The following is an 18706-nucleotide window of genomic DNA, read 5'->3' on the forward strand; positions in this document are numbered from 1 at the left end:
AACCTCTTCAATGTGGGGAGACAAAACGGTGATTTTAATCCAAGTTAGACCCAGGCAAGAGGACTCTGTGCCACAGCTATGAATTTGCAGTAGACAAATGGGAAGGAAATCGGTTCGAGTTTGCAGACATGCCTTCTGTCCAGCTCTGCTTCCCTTCTGTGTACGTATTTTGTGTGCTTAGTTGAGTAATAATGCGGCAACACTCAAAATGTGGAGTCCTATTTGCAACGCAGTGATACATTACATGGACAATTATCACAGTTTAATTAGCAGATGGGATGCGGGGATTTATAGTTTGGTGAGGAATTTAGGAGTCTCTACTAGTCCGTCCTCCAGAACTAGAGCTCTTTGGTAAAGAATGCCAAGTACTTTATCTCACCAATCCTCAAATCCCAGGTTTCTGTAAGATGCAACCATCAAACTGCTGTAACTTTCTAATGTGGATGCATTCCAGGGAGAGCTGTACCATGTAATTCCGACTTGCGTAGCTCCGCTTCAGATTTGCACACCCCAAACCTGCAACGCAGACCTCAAAAGCAAAGCCCGGGTTTAGGATAAAAGAAAGGCCACACTTCTGGAATTGTAAAACTAGAACTTTTTGACTATTTCAAAACTTTGCACCCAAGTTGAACACCAAAACTGGAATGGAAGAGGGAGAAAAGGGAAAGAAAACAAAAGAAACCCACAGAGCAACCTCATGACACGAAATCCAGGCTCTTTATACAATTCATGGCTGAACCGTTATTAGGAATTAAGTCACAGCAGTCTGTCCGAAACAAAGAGTTTTAAAAATCATCCCAACGCAAAATACTGTTTGTGTTACAAAAAAAAATTACAATATAAATAACTTCTCTCTTTAAAAATAAACAACGGTAACAAAAACCCCACAAAATGAATCAGTAGTAATTCTTGTAGCTGGCGAAGGGTGGAGGGAAGAGACCCTCAGCCCCAAACCTCCAGAGATATATAAAAACCTTCCAGCTACAAGGAGGCCAGAGGTGTGGGTCCGCAATGCCAGTTTCCACCAGGCATAAGAGTTAAAATTCCAGTTCGACACCTTAAAAAGAGCTGGGATGGGATGGGAGAGAGTAGTGAGGTTGTGTGGCATTTGGAAAATGGAGGTTATCGCTGTGTGACACCTCTTCCCTCGAGGGATTTCGACAGCCAGACTTTTTCCTTGCTGGAAAAGTGTAGTGTTTTTGCATCCTTGAGAGGTGTTAGTGCCCTTAAGAAGTGTGTTTGTGTGTGCACAAAGGAGTGATTCCTGAAGCTGGCTGTCAGCGAGGGGGAATGGGGAGTGTCACCCAGCAATTTGGGACCTTCTTTCCAATGAAGGTTTACCTGCAAATTTTCCAGACAATTAAAGAAAGGGAAGGGGCTGGCTCAGATTGAAAGTTGCAAGAAGAGTTAAAAACCGTTCCCAAAATGTGGTACAATACCCACTTTGTTGTAAAAAGGGGGGATTTGGTTTCTCCTTGGTTACAGTGGTTGGAAGTCAAGAGAAAAAGCCCAGACCCTGCTTGCTGGAAGAGCTCTTTTGAGTATTTGCTTTGCTGGACCTCGAAGGGTCACCTGTTTTGAGGTTTTGATGGCAGGGGCCTTTGCAAAGTAGCACCCCCCCCCCAAGATGTGCGCATGGAGCAGAGAAAATAGACCCACACAAAGCAGCAGGGATGCTCAGGCTCACATGCTTATGACCAACACAGGATCGGGGAGGGTGGAACACAGGCTGGTGGGAAACGACAACATTTGTAGAGTTCAAAAGTAGTGGCATGCTCTTCCAGGGATGTGACAGCAATACAAAGCCCATGGCTGTGTAGTGTGGTGTTTGCTGAGAAAAAGAATTTCCCAGCAACAAGAGAATAGTGGGGCCTTTTTGCAAATCATGCTCAGCAGCCATTGCCTATTTTGGGTTTCCTAAACACAGCTTCCCTCAATGAGAAGTGGGTATGTGCAAGATTGTTGTTGATTTTTGATAAAATCAGACCGCTCCTCTGAAAAGCAAAACTGTGTGAGTCCCACAGAAGCAGACAAACGCAGGGGAAATCCTGGTTGTGTGTGTGTGAGGGAGAGGAGGGTCAGATGCAGCAAAACAGAAGCAACAGCAGTGAGAAGAAAGATGGGCAGTTTGCATCCAAAGAGGGCCCTGAGGACATGAGATGCTTCCCTCCCTCCCTCGCTCCTTCCCCATTGCCCTGACCCAACCGAAGTAGTAACACAGTGAAAGAAAGGTAGGTTCCCCAAACCCTTGAGGGAAAAACAGAACCCTTTCTCATAATTCTGGCATGCAGAAAAACACCAGAAAACACCACAATAGACAGCATGCAAGAGAAAGAGATGGTAAAGAGGAGAAGGATGGAGGAGTCCTTTAGAGTCCATGAACAAACTTGCTGTCTTCATCAAAGCAGTTTTTCCTACCCGAGTGTCCTTTAGGGACACTGACAAGCAAACACCAGGCAACTCTGGCTCCCTGAAGGCCCTTCTTTCACAGAGAAAGGAGAATGCCATCCCTTTCCTATTTCCTGGCCTCCAGACTGAGGCTTTCACTGATCCAGAAGACCAACCAAGAAGGAACCACACTTGGAACAAGATTCCTGCCCATGCTACTGGTCCAGCCCAGAGCCAATCTATCAGACCCTCAAACAATGGTTTGACCTCCCTCAGCATGCCTGCCTTTGCCCATGTTTCCAGATGGCATGAGAGCAGACTTTTGGAGGCATACAGAAGGCCCTGAGTTTTGGTTGATGCATCCCAATAAATACCAAGCCAAGAAGATGTTCTGGCGGTTCTCTTCATCATGAGACCTTAGATGCTTTGAGGAGCAAGTGCCAAAAAATTTACAGGAGTTTGAAGACACATTATTTTATATGCTGAGACCAGCTCAAAACACCCAGCAAGGAGAAGCAGGAAGACCAAGAGAGATGGGAACCTTTTCCTCGCATGAATGATCTCCTCCTCCTTTGCTCAGACCAACATCAAGTGACAGAATTTCAGTATGAATGTGGGCAGGGAGCGCCTCACCTACCCCTTTCCTTCCTTTTACCTCTTCCCAAACCACAAGCCACCTTCTGAGTCAGAGCAAATCTGCAGAGCTTCCAGAAATCCCAGCACCATTCAAGTTAAGCAATCCAAAAGCTACAACTCTGCAGTAACGGACAGGGAGTTAATCACAAAGCAAGCGGAAGGCAGAAGAGAGGCCTCCTTGCTACAGGGCCAAGCAGAAAGCAGGAAAAGACAGAGGGAGTCAAGGGACAGCCAAGGGAAGAGAGAGGGACAAGCCCTGCATTATTCTGGCCCGGTTTCCAATGGTGTGGATAAGGGATGCTGAAGGCTGTGAGAAGAAGAGATCTTGCTGACCACCCAACTCTTTCTGAAGCTCTGTAAAAACTGAGCAAGAAAGGAAAGGCTTATAATTAAAATGGGCCTTTGGGGCTCATCAGGTGGAAGGGCAGTTCTTAGCAAAGCTGTAAGAAACCCAGTGGTGCATGGGGGTTAATGCGTGGCCTCAAGGCGAGCTGTTTATTGTGGAGGACCTTTAGAGGGGAGGGCTGGTTTGCTACCCAGAGGTCCCCCTAATGTTCCCCTGATATATATAAAAACACATCTCCCACCCTGAGGTTTGCTTCTTTCATGGCAGTAGGGAGAATGCTTCTGCAACAGTGGCACACTTGCCGGCTGAAAGACCTGCACCCTCACAGTCAAGTCCAGGAGGTATTTGGGCCCTTCCAAAATGAGCCCTTTAAAACAAAAAACAAGATGAGAAACTCCACATGGGCCCTCTCACTTTGGACCGAGAACCCCAAACTATAACTGGCAGTTCGGAACAAGAGAAGAATTCCAGATTATCGGAACCAAGCTGTCCCTCACCCAACAAAGAAGCCTGTTCTATATATTGAGAGTCTTCCTGCCTAAGACTGGGGCACCTGAGAGAAACCATCTTGTTGCCTTTGCAGAGAAGCAATATCACTGCTAAGGACATTCCCTCAATTCATAACTGCAGACGCTTTCGAAAAGGAAAGACTCAGGCTGTAACTCTGTCTACCATACTCCAAGTCCCCAGAAACTGAAGTAGGAGTGTGTATGTATATGGAGTGGAACTCCCCACTTCCTCCAAGGCCCCTCTGCCTCTTCTGTCTTTACTAACTAGAAGAAAGGATGGGTTTCCTAGGACAGGAGAACCAGAATGACTCTGAAGACCCAGCCGGGAGATGGATTGTGTTTTTGACCTCTTCTCCCACCCCACAGTCCAGAACACCACTGTCCTAGACTCTTGATATAAATGATAAATGGCAATTGGAAATGTTATAGTCTTTTAAAAACTTCCCACCCCAGCAGTCAACCCCCCTCCCTTCCAACTCAGTAGTACAGAATGGAGATGCAGAGAGTGTCCCTGCCAGAGATGGGAAAGCAGCGCTGGTGGCAGGAAGGCTGAACTCCAGTTATGAGGATCCAGTGTCATCAGCAGGCAAAAAGAAGTCCTTAAGGAAGGGCAGCCTTCAGACCCCCGCAAGTCCCTGATATGATAAGTCTCTCCCACTCCCCACAAGACCTTTCTGCCTTCAGGGTCTGCAGGGAAACAGTCCTTCTTCCCCAGGGGAGAAGGCTAGGAAAGGCCACAAAGCCCACAGGGACACTGGAGAGTTTGGAGCTGCCTTCATGGGACCGGCCAGGGATGATAGAGGCTCCCTCTTTCTTTCTTTTGCTCGCTCTTTGGTAAGTTGCCCTCTTTCATCCGTCTCTTTTCATCTCATCCGGTTCTGTCTCATCAGGGGTACGATGCAGGAAGGGGGCCCGGCTTTTCCCAGGAAGGGGTGCTTCAAGAGTTCGTTTGCGGTGGCTCTCTGGGCTGGGTCTCGGACCAGCAAGCGGTCAAGGAACCCCTTTAAAGAAGGTGAAACCTGGAAGAGCAAAAAGCAACACAATGTGAATCACAGCTGACAGAGAGAAGGTGAGAGAAGATTATCTTGCAGAAACAGAAAGACAACACACACACACGCACACCTGTTTATAACCTGCCTCCATCAGCAATTTGGAGGACCAAGGGTGGGCAATTGGGGATGGCTAAGGGGTGCATTAGTTCCTCGGGGCAACTTGGTGGGCTGCGTCCTAATTTGGTGAGTTTCCGCATTATAGCTTAATTGTACCCCAAAATACCTGGACATCCAATTCTTGACACCAAATATGACATCCCTGAAGGAAGGGGTAAGTCAAGCAGGGAAAAACAGGAAGGAGTGTATTACCTTGTGCACATTTTTGAGTTTAGGGGGCAGATTGTCTCGGATCATCTTCATTGCCTTTAGAGGAGGCTCATTGAAATAAGGGGGTTCTCCATCCACCATTTCTATCACCATCACGCCAAGGGACCATATGTCCACCTGAAACCAAAGAAAAACGGTCAAACACTATAGGGGCCTGTTTATGAGACAGGTCCTTTGAAGGAGTTATACTGAAAGATTCCATAGCTCATCCTGTCCCAAAGCCTCAGGACAGATCATGAGGCAGAAACAAAAACAGCCAGCAAGGAAGAACTTCAGCCAAGTCTCTCACACCCAGTTGCAAAGATCAATCTAAACAGGGAAACTTTGCAACACAGCCCAAAGACACAGAAGTCTGGACTCTGCAGATGTGGGGTAATTTGTGGCCTCCAGATGTTGTTGGGTTGAAACTTCCCTTGGTACTGGCTGTGCTGACTTGGGCTGATGGGAGTTACAATCCAACATCATCCAGAGGACCACAAGGAGCCTATTCCTATTATAGCAGGTGGGTGCTGTTTCTGTTTTAACTAGGTGGTGATGGTGAATAGGGCAAAAATCCAGAATTCTGCTCTTTACACCAGAATTCAAACCAGGTTTTCAGGACTTTCCAAGATCTTTATGGAAGAACCATGAACCAGAGGCGGGACGGCTTCCTTAGTAACAGACAGACAAAATTAGATGATTATAATCACACTCTCAACCTCATATCCTCCTAGATGGGACTCAAAATCCACTCTGAATGCCAGTTAAGCCCCTTTCTGCCCCACTCTGTCACTCAGTCTAAGTTCAGGAAAAGTCCTGAAGCTAGTCAAAAACAGCCTTCTGCTCAGATGAAATGCTTCCTTGCAATATCAAAGCCCTGTATTTCTACCTCCCCCTATTCCACTCCTGGTGCCCCCTTACTTCTGGCCCATAGGGCAATCGGGAGATGAGCTCTGGTGCCATCCAGTAAGGGGTCCCAACCAAGGACTTGCGCCGTGGCACCTCCTTGTTCACTTGAGCACAAAATCCAAAGTCAGAGAGTTTGACCTGCAAGGAAACAAAGAGAAAGAAACACTGGTGATGAAACATGTCAGAAGGTGAAGTTGTGAAGCAGGTGTGGGCAACTGTGGGAGGCTAGGGGGCCAATAGTCATCCCCCAGGAGACTTTGGTGGAAGGTGCAGCAGTGACCAGAGATTGCAGGACTCCTTACATCAACGTGGATGATAGAAAAATGAAGAACTCTGGAAACTTAAAGAGTGCATCTGTACTACACAGTTACAAAGCTTCACACTTTTAACTTTCCATCCTACAGACTCTCAGGACTTATAGTTTGGAAGGACTTAAAAAGCGCTGCTAGAGAGCTCTAGTAACCCATCCTAAATTTCAATGCTCAAGCTCCTTAGCAGGCAAATCTAAGTTTATTGTTGTTGTGTGCCTTCAATTCGCTTCCAACTTATGGTGACCCAAAGGCAAAATTATCATGGGGTTCTCTTGGCAAGATTTGTTTAGACAAAGTTTGCCCTGGTCATCATTTGAGGTGGAGAGAGTATGACTTGTCCAGAGTCAGCCAGTGGGATTCATGGCTAAGTGGGGAATCAAATGTGGGTCTCCAGAGGTGTAGTCCACCTCTCAAACCACTATGCAATGCTGGCTCACTAATTTTAAGTACCTCACTAATCTCAGGAGTCTACAGGATGGAACAATGGTAATTAAAATGGTAACAAATTAATCTATGGGTGTGTGTGAATCCACTCTTGGGAGAGATGCAACTCACCCGGCCGTCGTGGGTGAGCAGAATGGAGTCACTCTTGATATCACGGTGGATGACGCCCTGAGCATGGAGGACTGAAAGCGCCTTCAGGACAGATAGACAAACTGCTGCAATCTGCTCTTCGTTCATCCTGGAAGAGGAACACAGCACCCATTGCTTATTGTTCCCTTCTCATTTAGGATTTAAGAACAATGCCCCCACACCCCTTGGCTGGATGAGACCAAAGTGGTCTGTCTAGTCCAGCATCCTGTTTCCAACAGCGAGCAGCAACCACATGCCTCTGAGAATTTATGAGAAGGCAGGAGAGGCAAGAACTCACAAATCTGGTTGCTCCCCGGCAACCAGGATTAAGAGGTAGTGCTCCAGCACTTGAAAGGCCATGTGCAGCAGGACAGCCACAAAAGAGAACTTGGGTTTTCCCACACAACCCACCTTGTGTGTGTGACAATGTCAGTCAGTGCGCCACCCTCAAGGAACTCCATGACTACCCACAGTTCATCGCCCACCAGGTAGCTATTGTACATCTCGACCACGTTCTCATGCTGGTAGTCCCTCATGATAACCACCTAGAAAGGAGGGTGGGGGAAAGAATGTTGAGACTAAAATCATAAGCATGACAGCTTACACAGGAACACTCAGCTGCAACGAAGAAGCTTTAATTCCTTCTGGCACCACCCCACAATGCAGTCAGCATAAATACCGCTGCATTGAATGCTCTACTCCAGTGGTTTGTTTTCGACTTCAGCTTCCAGAAGCCCCAACAATCTTTGCCAACAATCAGGAATTATGGGAGCTGAAGATCCAATGCTTTACTTTTTCTAGCCATGGCTCTTGGGGCAAAGCACAGTCCCTCACACACCACTAAGAACAGCTTTCCCTCTATTAGAGAGGGGACAGGGTTCTGTTTTAACTCCATCCTGATAATCCACTTGCAGAACTATTACACTACAATGTGCAATATACAGGATCTCAGCCACAGACATGTACACAATCATGTGCAACGTCCCAGAATCAGGGAAAGGTCTCCCTCCCACCTCATTGAAGAGCAGCTCCCGCCTCTGCTGCTTCCGCAGGTCCATCTTCTTGACAGCCACCAGCTTCCCCGTGCTCTTGACAGTAGCGATGCACACGATGCCAGTGGACCCTTCCCCGATCTTGATGAAATTGTCCAGGTAGGTTCGGGGGTCACCTGGGTCAACCACCATCTGTAAGGCAGCTCGGAACTGTTCATGGGAGACACGCTGGGGCTCACGCTGGGGGGAGCGTGGCTGCTGAGGGGCTGGGGGAGGCGGGCCTGGAGGCTGTTGCGGGGGCTGAGGTGGTGGAGCCGATGGGGGCTGCTGTGGGGAGTACGAAGGCTGATGGGCCGGGGGTGGGATGTGTGTTAAGTGGGGGTCTGAGGCATGCTGGGAAAGTCCCGAATGGGGTGGCTCTGGGTTCCTGGATCTTGCTGGGCCTGACGTGGGGGGCCTGGATGAGCTGCTGTTTCCACTGATAGGACCGTTGGATGCTGTTTCCTGGGGTTTCCCAGCTCTATGCTCTGCCTAGAAACAGGAAGGGGGGAAACCAGTTACATTAAGAACAGATACCTGGGGCTGGATCCCACTGTGTTTTTATGCCAGTCCCTTAGCTTCCTACACACTCATTGAAAAGGGAAAATGCAGGGATGGAAACAGCCCAGGTACACACACTCCAGAGTACTCTACCAGTATTATAACAATAGTAGATTGAAACAGGAGACCATTTTTAAAAATTTTAATTGGGAGTCACCTGTGGTTGTGCCCATATCAAATCTAATCACACATTTGATAACAGGTAGTACCTGAGCATGTCAATCTGCATGTTCCTTCTTCGTAGATACTCTAGAAATTTGAGTAATTCTTGGATAAGGAGCTGGTGAATCCCAGGTAAGAGACCATCAGCATATTCAATCTAGTACTGTCTATTCTCACTGGCATTAATTCCCCAAAGACCCGGGTTACAGCTGAACTATAATGTTGAACATATACCATAAATTAAGGGAGACTGATAATTCAGATTAAAGGCCATCTGAGGGCAGCATCCTTTGTCTCTCCACAGATGCCCTCTGGAAAACCCATCCATGCAGTGTCCCTTTAACTGGAAGCCAGGGATTCAATTGGGGCTTTCCACATGTAAACCATGTGCTTTAACATTGAGTTTTGGTCCCACCTATTGCCACTCATGAGAAAACAGTCCCACAATGGTAAGGTTTGAATGAGAACTTAATATCTCATCTCTCTCCAACTTCTTACAGGAGAGTTCTACCTAGAACAGATACAGATACTCCATGCTGCTGACAGAAAGCGGAAAAAGAAAGCAGCCTAATTTCCTACTGGATTTTAGCAGGAACAACAGGGCCCAAGGTGGAGGTGTTAGTGGTGAGTTGGAGGCAGAAAGAATTTGCAGCGGATGGTGCCATTCTTGAAAGAGAAAGGAGGGTGGCAGAAGAACACAGGAGCACGACAGGGAGCCAGAAAAAGCCTTCAGGTATCCAACAACCATTTAGTAGATTCTCTCGTAATACAGGCTTACAGCAAAATAAGCTGGTTGCATTGCTGCAGGATTTTCTACTAGGGAGAGACAGAAAGAGGAGGCACTCTACAGGAGAAAAGGAGATAACACGATTGCGTAGGATTGTTAGAAGAGTGGACACACACACAGAGAAGCAGAGAGATTATGTCCTTCCTTCAGAGAGTGGACATCACCGGAGTAGCTCAGGTTAGAGGAAGCAAGGACTGAGATAGCAAAGGCAAGGCAGGATATGCCCTCACACAGCAGGAAAGTGGTGGGAAGAGCTGCTGGAAGGAGAAATGTGGCACAGCCAGCATGGAACAGAGAGAATGGAGCAGGGAATGGAGAACTGTAAATAGGCAGCCCCTGTAGTGGCTGCCGTTGACTACTTGCAGCCGCAGAGGGCAATACCAACTTCGTGGCTCCAACAGAGCTCAGAGCCCATCACACAAACCATCACCCAAGACTATGCCGACAAAGATGTGCCAGTCCTTTGGGTTTTTTTAAAAAAACTTGGTCCTTCACTTGTTGGAGGAGCTCACACAGCAAGGGAACCAAGAGCATCTCTTGTGAATAGATCCTGGCTGGCTAGGCCTGGGTGTCCCCCAAGCTACAGGGAGAAGGAGGCATCTTTACCTGAACACCTCGGACAGGGTCTGTGTCCGCTCGTGGATACGTGTTAAATGGCCGTCCGGTCTGCTGTGCCGTTTTCATGACCCCCTCTGAGACAGGGATGTTGGGGGTCCGGATATTTGGGCCCGACAGGGGCCGCTTTTCCCGGGGGGATTGTGGGCTGGTCTCCCCTGTGAAGGCAGACTTGGGCCTTTTGTCAGGGCCATCAGTGCGTTCCCTCCTAACCACACGATCGGGGGGCTCCTTCCTCCCATCTCGCTCATGGGGTCTGTGCCTGTGGTCTGAGGCAGGCTTGTGGTACTCAGGAGGAGGCGGTCGATGGTGGCCAGAGAGCTGGTGAGATTTGCTGGCGGGCTCTTGCCCCCGGTGGTGTGGCACAGCAGTCCGTTCCCTGCTCTGCTCCGGTTCGTTCTTGGCTGCGTGTCGGTTCCGCTGCTCCTTGGGCTCTTTGCTCCTGCCTCCCCCAGTATCGTCCTCAGCATGCTGGTGGTGGTGTTGGTGGTGATAATGCCGGGGTCTGGTGAGGGCTTCGCTCAGGCCATTCTCCTGGTACAGTTGGTCATGCCGGGGAGGGAAGGGAGGGCTGTCCCTTCGCAGAGAATTGGAACGGGACACGGACATGTTCTCAAACTCATCTAGCAACCAGGCCAGGGAACCATCCTTGGCTGCTTTGTTCCCCCGCACGATGGTCTTAGGGCACAAGGGGAAATGGAAGGCAGAGGGTGGTGGTGGGGAAAAACAAAAAAGACACACAGAACACAAAAAGAAAAAAATAAGGTAAGCAGCACAAAACAAAGAAATAAAAGGGGGGGATTAAGGTGCCCGATGGATGCCTGACAGTGGCCTGAGCAAGGCTTAGCTTTTGCACAGACAATGAAGCGTATAGAAGCAGGGCATGCGGGGGTGGGAACGCTCACATACTGGCAACGTCAGAGGAGCCGTCTAGAATTGCTTCCCCATCTAGGCTAGAAACATTCTTTAAAACCCACAACAAAATGGATTTGGCTGGATTTGAAAAACAACGGCTGGAAGGAAGCTATGTAGCTTCTTCAGCCATGATCTATCTAGGTTGTGCCTCATTCCCTGCCTCTAAACCACAGTTGGTGTTAAGATGTTATTGACCTGAAATGCATGTTGTGATTTAAAACCTGTCTATAAAACTCTGGTTTTGGATCTTTACGGTTCACAGCATGGTGTGTACTCTTGCAGGAAGGCAGCGCTTGCAAAACCCAACCAGCAAGTTGCTTTCTGCCAAAGGAACAGCTCTCCAGGAACATGCTCACCCTTCATCGATCTCTGACTCTGGGATCAATTCAACACAGGTGCCTATTTAGGTGCTCCATGTCCTTCTATCACGTTCTAGGTCACTGGCCTTCAAAGACAGCATCTTCCCGTTTCTATTGCATTTACAGTTGGCCCTCCACATTTGCAGCTTTAACTTTTGCAGAGTTGATTATTTGCGTATTTGATTAATATGTTCTCTCCTAGATCCTCCAGTGTGAATCTGCTGGATGTTTACCGTCGAGTCACAGTGGCGGGCCTAGAGATTCCTAGAGGAAACACTTTTCTAGGCATCTGTAGGTAGACCAGATTCTATGGTTAGCTTCTGCTGGATGTTAGCCATGCAGTTATGCTGGAGAACCTAGAGATTCCTAGAGATGTGTTCTCTCAGGTTAAAAAATAGTGGGTTGGTTTTTTTTTAGTTTTCCCCACTTTCACAGGGGTCCTGCACCACTGTCTCCAGTCAATGTGGAAGGCGCACTGTACTTTCATGTGAGGCCAACAGTCCCTACATGCATCAACCACATACTGTAGGTTAGAGAACACCACAGCCCAACTGGCCAGACAGGTACAAAAGCACCTGAGAAAACTAGATATGAATGCCAGCAGAAACAATCTTGAGCATGTGCCGCTAGGCTGCAAATAGTTTTGACTGCAAAACACAATTTACAGGACTTAAACCTGATGTTGACAACTCACAGGATCTCAAGCGATAGTTCTTAACCTTTGGGGAGTTACAGCTCTCTTTGAGAAATGGATGAAAGCGAAAAAATGCACTTGAAATGCACTTTTAAAAGTATGTAACAGGAAACAAATCACAGGGGAGGAGAAATCATTTTTGTACTTATTTCATCAACTCCCTAAAGCTCATTTACTGTGAGTCCAAGGACTACATATTAAGATCTAGAACAAGTATCTGATCTAGAACAAGCACCTTCTCTACATCCTGGGCCCATTCACACACTCTCAGCCTCAGAGAGAGATGAAAGCAAGCCACCTCTGAACAAATCTTGCCAAGAAAACCATGTCATAGGGTCACCTTAGTGTTGCCATAAGTTAGACATAACCTGAAGGCACACAGCAACAACAGCAACAACAACACCTTGCAGGGCTGTTGTAAAGATTACTGAGATAAAGCTGAGGCAAAGTATGTTCTTCAAAAAGAGCTGTATAAATAATATTATTTCTGTCGATTACATTTTGTTGCAGTTTAGAGGGAATATAGTTTAAAAACAACTACCTGGACAATATTATTTCCAATTATTACCTTTTGTAGCAGTGTGGGGAGCTCTCAGAGAAGCTGCCGCCCCAAAAGAGCGATATAAATAATATTATTTGCAATTATTATCTTTTCTTGCAGTTTGGAGGGAATATAGTCAAAAAGAACAATTGTAAATAATATTATTATTTGTAACGTTTACATTTTCTCTCAGAGAAGCTATTGCTCAGAAGGAGCTGCATAATAACAATATTATTTCTAAGTATTCTCTTTCGTTGCACTTTGGAGGATGTCAGAAATGACCTGAAGGCACACAGCCATCGCTGCGACTGTATCTCCGACCACTTTGCTCAAATTGATAATGCCAGGTTCCAATTTCTCCTCCAAGTATAGTTTCATAAACTTCTACTCTCTCCCCAACCTACTCCAAATAGTCCAAGCTGTCCTTGTAAGTGGAGTTGTTCCATTCCCGTCATCATTTTGGTCACCCTTTTCTGGCTCTACAATTATCTTTATTTGAGGTCTGTTGACAGAACCATACATGAGATTCCGGATGTGGCTACACTACAGGGCTTTGTATAGAGGCAGCATAATACAGGTAGTTTATTTTTGATTCCTTCCCTAAATATGCCTAACATGGAATCTGCCTTTTCCGTCTTCTTCTTTTAACAGCAGCTGCAGGCTTGGTTGACCCTTTCATCACATTGTCTTCTATAACTCCCATGTTTCTTGGCCAGTTGCTGACAGCTTAGATCTCATTAACGTGGAGCTGTGGAACTGGGTTATTTATGGCCCCAATGTGCACCGGCTTACACTGAATGTCATTCAACGTTTTGAGGTCCTTTCTCCCAGTTTGGAGAGGTCTTAACGGTTTATCCAAAGTGCCTTGATGCCTAAGTTTGCTTAGAGACCTTTGTCAATGGTCTTTCATGGGTCTGCTCCTCCAACCCAGACCCAAAGCAAGCCAGCGGCTGTCATCTCCAACCTGCCCTGGGAGACATAGTGCCAGCTTCTCTAATGAGGAGGATGAAAGATCTTTCCAGAAACCCCAGCAGGAGGACCAAAGGCAGGGGCAGGCAAAGGATGGCCCTGGAGATGTTTTTCAGGCCCCTGACACGCCAGATTGACTTTGTTCTGGACATAAACTTAAGTGAATTTCTGCTCCTGGAAGTCTCCAGGTGCAAAACTGTACCTTTTAAACAGGTCACGAGGCTTTCAATAGTGTTTAATATGTTTTAAAAATATAAATGTATGAGAGCCAGAAGTGGACTTCAACCCACTTTATGGGCTTTGTTGTTGTTGTTGATTATTTTTAAGCCGTCTATCTGGCCCGCCAAGAGGTTTCTGAGATATAAAAGTGACTGTTGGATGTGCTGCCAGGGTCCCCTGAATGAAGGAATCCAGCTGTTACACATAACAAATGCAGGTATCAAACAAATGTCTCAGCCATTATCATCTATTCTATCTAGTTGCAAAATATGTCAGTCCAAGCTCTCTACTGGCTACCAGAAAAGGATATTTTGAACCCAGGGAGTAAGCAGGATGGATAGATAGATAGATAGATAGATAGATAGATAGATAGATAGATAGATAGATATGTGACAAAGGCTTGCTTATCATTGTCTACAATTTCAGGAAAAGTATACCTTCGATCCCACCAGACTCCTTGATCTTCATGCACTAGGCGGATGAGATACACTTGATAGCATGGGCAGGGCTTCCTTCTGGCAGTGGGCAGGGTGGGGTGGCCTACCAATGCCTCTCCATGAAAGTAACTGCCCATGCACAGGCAGCTAGCAAGTCAGGGAGAAGCCTTCAGCTTTACCTCCTTCCTCATGTATTCTTCTTCTACATGAGAAAATGCTGCCTTTCATGCCAGAACCAGAGAATTCAAGCATGCAAACCCTTCACAGGCTGGAATGGTACAAATCCAGAAGAGGGTTCACCTGATCTTGCTGATTCGATGAACAGTCTCTGATAGCACTTCCAGGAGTAGAGGACCGATGAGAAACAGAGATGGGGATCCTCTGTTATATGGCACTGTTGGCACACAACCTAATGTATGCCCCCACCCCACCCTCCTTTTTGTGTTAGCTGCTGGATGATTAATATGCACAAGTTGATCTCCATTCCCAGCCCACACAATGCATAGCTGAGCACTGTGGAAGTTCTTTCATACAACTGCCACATGACAGCATAAAGGTTTTCTTATCACACAGCTCAGACCTCACTGAAGCAGCTGGAAACACCAACAGTTAAAGGCTCCTTAAAGGCAGTCTGTGTGTGGTGTGCATTCTGGGTCTGGAAGCAGAAGCTAGAGATCTGCTCAGAAGAAGAATGGGCCGAGGAGGCCGGAGAAAGTGGCCGCTCAAGCTTGCTGCTAAATAACCTTCTGGGTTTTGAGCACAGTGCAAACTCTGAGCCTAAATCCTAGTTAGGGGTGAAAACAGAGGAGGCGAGTCAACACTGTTGCTGCTATTGTTGTGTGCCTTCAAGTCATTTCCAAAGCTCCACTGAAAGTTATCTAGAGCAGTGCAAGAACTGGATTGTGTGCAACAGAATTACCACCGCCCACATATATACATGTAATTCTGCACAAACACATGGCGGGTTTGAAAAGTTTTTAAAAGAGGAGATTCACAAGGATGCACCTTCCTGACTAGGTTCTGTGCCTATGAAGGATAAATGAAAAACAAGACAAAGCAACAGCTGCTAATGCAATCCCTCCACTTTGCTTGGGCGCCCCAGGAAGCCGTCCACAAGAAGCAGCAAATGGCCCCGCTGCCCTGAACCAGTTCCTGAAGCGTCCTCCTTGGTAAACAAGAGGTATTTTGCAAAGGCCTGCAGAAACTTAAGCGCCCACCCTGCCAAGGAGGGCAACAGAGGCCTCTCTCTGCTGTTGCTTCCAAGCAAAGAATGAGGGACACAGAGATAATCCATGTGCCTCACCCTCCCCAGCAATGCATTGCGCCTGCATGGGAAACAGGCAAACCCAGCAGATCTACCACATTTACTGGGATGCAGGGCTGTGGAGTCAGTACACCAAACCTTTGACTCCAACCCATCTGCTCTCCAACTACATCCCCTTCATAAATGGCAAATGTACATTAATTAGGAATAATACATTTATTGCAGTACAATGGTAGCACAAGGCATTTCATTGCCACCACAGGAATCATCAGGCTACTTAGAGAGAGATCATAAAATATATTTATCTGATTAACATTTCTAAGTAGGAAGACCTTCCTAAATTCCCATGAAAGTAAATAGGCAATAAATTAGGCATTTAATATTACAGTGAGCCCTCCTTATCTGCTGGAGTTTGGATCCAAGACCTCCTGGATGGATACCAAAATCCATACAAACTTAAATCTCATTATATACAATGGCGTTGTAAAACAGTGTCCCTTATATAAAAAGGCAAAATCAAATTTTGCTTTTTAGAGAGAAATGGGTGGATATTTTTGAACCCTGATAGGTTGAATTCATGAATGTGGAATCTGTGGATACTGAGAATGGACCATATAAGTATTTTATTCAGAAGCCAGAGTCGATATTTTTCTACCAACTCTGACTCTGCTCAAAATGGCTTCCGACTGACTCCATGACTCTGACTCCAAGCCCTGCTGGGAAAACAGGTAAAATTAGTGATCTCCCACACAGAAACCACCACCCCTCATGATGGGGCTCAGTTTTTATTCAGACAGTACGTTTTTCCTTATTTCTTCCCAAAAATGGAAGGACACGGAGCCATCTCCTGCTAAAATTATAAAGTGTAGCCTCCAATCTGACCATCAGAAGCCTCTTCCTGTTCAGTCAGGGATGGGTCAAGTATTTATTGCCTTGCCTGGTTCTTGGGGAGAACGACCTCTAGAACAGTGGTTCCCAAACTTGGTCCTCCAGGTATTTTGGACTTCAATTCCTATATGCCCTAGTCAGCTTGGCCAACAGTCAGGAATGCTGGGGAGCTGAAGTCCAAAACATCTGGAAGGCCAAAGCTTGGGAACCATTGTTCTAGAAGATGATGGTCAACTGCTCCAGCCAAAATACTTGAGGAGACCAACACTTATTTTTGGTTCACCATCTCTAGTTGCTCTATTAAAATATGAACACAACACAACACATAAAGGGGAGAAATGCTAAATTCTTTGCACAATGGACAAGTGATCACCCAAACTTGGGCATGCAAGTACACATCCATTTGATTTTCAAACACTTGGGCCTAGCTCAAGAATGGACCAATATTTTAGTCTAGCACAGTGTGCCATTTTTGCCACTCTCCTACAATAATTATGAACTAATTTCCTGAAATCCTGCCACTGCTGAACCAAAGTCCATGAAGACACCTTCTCTGTGAGGTAACCCTACCAGTGATACCCATTCCCACCTGCTTCTGGTACAAAGTACGAACTGAAGCAGAACACCCCTTGCTTCCTTCACGAGGAAGTGGAGCCAGCAAATACGACCCTTCTCCATGCCACTGTGGACATCTATACAGTTAAGCTTAGTCATCATCAGACTGTGAATCTGATATGGAGGCTCACGCAGTCCATCTCAGGAAAAACAGATCAGCAAAACAAGGAAGCAAAATCCTTCCCAGACACAGACAACACACCTCTAGATCTGGCAGTTTCCTCTTCTGGTTAGCTGGCACAGCAAAGACCACCTTCTTTCCAGAATCTGGCTTGCTAGCACCCAATCCCATGCCAACTCCCCTTGAACAGGAGAAATTCCATCTCCTTCACTTCAAGCTGAACCTCGTGACACTTCTGAATGCCAGCTGTTTCTGTCCCCAGAGGCCAACTCAAGAGCTGGCACACATGCTACATTTCATCCCTGGAGTGCTATACCAGATCCCACCTCCGTCTTAATATCGGGGCCCAAACATTTCTGACATATGCCAGATTTGCCGCTGATAAGCCCCGCTCCTTACCCAAATGTCGCTGGAGGTGTACTGTAAACCTACCATGTACCAGGCACAAACACTGTATTTGATTCCTGAACAAAATATCTATTCCTGAACCAACACTTGGTTACACTTGATAAAGGCAGCATATCTCACATTACATCCTAAGAACATGAGGCTAAGAATCCTCTAGTCAAGTTTAGCAGAAAGGGCAGACAGTATCCCATGAAGTTTCAAGACAACAAACATCTGACTTTGACAGCTCTGCTATTCAAGTCTACAGAATCCTTTCCATAGTTTTATCAGAATCAAATTCTAGTAGTTAATTTTAAGGCAACGGTCCTGTGAATGGATCCCTCTGCCTTTAGGATGTATTGTGACGGAGATTCATCACCTGGCTACCTTTCTAAGAAATTACCCAGGAAACAACAAGCCACATTCTGGGGAGATGTGCTGAGAAATTCTTACAACTGGCCACCACGCCACAACAACATTTTCACACAAAATGGTTGTATGAAATTAGCCCACGGCTCTTTGAAAGTCTTACTTCTCAGCCAGTTGTAGCTCTGGTTTTGGAAGGCTGTGACCCACAATGAATATTGCCTATACAGACCATAAGGGTCTGCAACCAAACTGCATCTGCCCTCTTCAGAACAGGAGTGGGATACAGCCTTAGAAGTTTTCTGCTTAGCAGTAGACATCCATTCAACTAAACAGTTCAGGATCCCCATGAGAACAAAGCTAGAGCTGTCTACCTTCTGGGAGCCAGACTGGACCGCCGTAATGCAGACTGGATCGATCAACGGCTTTGGCCGTTTGGCCGACTCCTCGATGATGCCCTGCCATTGCCGCGGCAGCCCCGTGAACTTCTGCTCCTGCTGGTCATATCCTGTGTGGACCCGGTGCTCAAAGTTGGAGGGAGCAGATATCTCAATGCGTTTTTTCTTCTTGCTGAACATGGTGATGTTGGCTAGCAGACCTAAAAGAAAATAGAGAAAAGGTTGTTTCTTTTTCAGTGGCAGACATCTACAAATAGATGAACTCAGCAGCCTGCAAGGTCAGACAACCTGCAATGCAAAAGCTGAACATGCCAGCCAATTCAGTGTTGCAGGAACACTGTTTACTC

The 18706-nt window shown here is 46.6% G+C and overlaps 1 protein-coding gene across 8 annotated transcripts in view; it reads right to left on the reverse strand.

Annotated features, from left to right (window-relative positions):
- Positions 1–698: 698 nt before the first annotated feature.
- The window catches only part of LOC149304664 (serine/threonine-protein kinase PAK 4-like), a 71600-nt gene continuing 53592 nt past the window's right edge, over positions 699–18706 (reverse strand). For all 8 annotated transcript variants that reach the window (XM_089479494.1, XM_089479492.1, XM_089479489.1 and 5 more), the window contains 8 exons: positions 18336–18559; positions 10178–10864; positions 8044–8553; positions 7442–7575; positions 7013–7139; positions 6159–6284; positions 5241–5375; positions 699–4898 (listed from right to left, as the gene is read on the reverse strand). In XM_089479494.1, the coding sequence (XP_089335620.1) occupies positions 4743–4898; positions 5241–5375; positions 6159–6284; positions 7013–7139; positions 7442–7575; positions 8044–8553; positions 10178–10864; positions 18336–18539 (2079 nt within the window). In that variant the 5' untranslated portion in view covers positions 18540–18559 and the 3' untranslated portion in view covers positions 699–4742. The remainder of the gene's footprint in view (positions 4899–5240; positions 5376–6158; positions 6285–7012; positions 7140–7441; positions 7576–8043; positions 8554–10177; positions 10865–18335; positions 18560–18706) is intronic.

This window comes from Sceloporus occidentalis, unplaced genomic scaffold (genome assembly GCF_023333645.1).
Source record: "Sceloporus occidentalis isolate IW3139 unplaced genomic scaffold, rSceOcc1.0.p SCAF_13, whole genome shotgun sequence".
Lineage (NCBI taxonomy): Eukaryota > Metazoa > Chordata > Lepidosauria > Squamata > Phrynosomatidae > Sceloporus > Sceloporus occidentalis.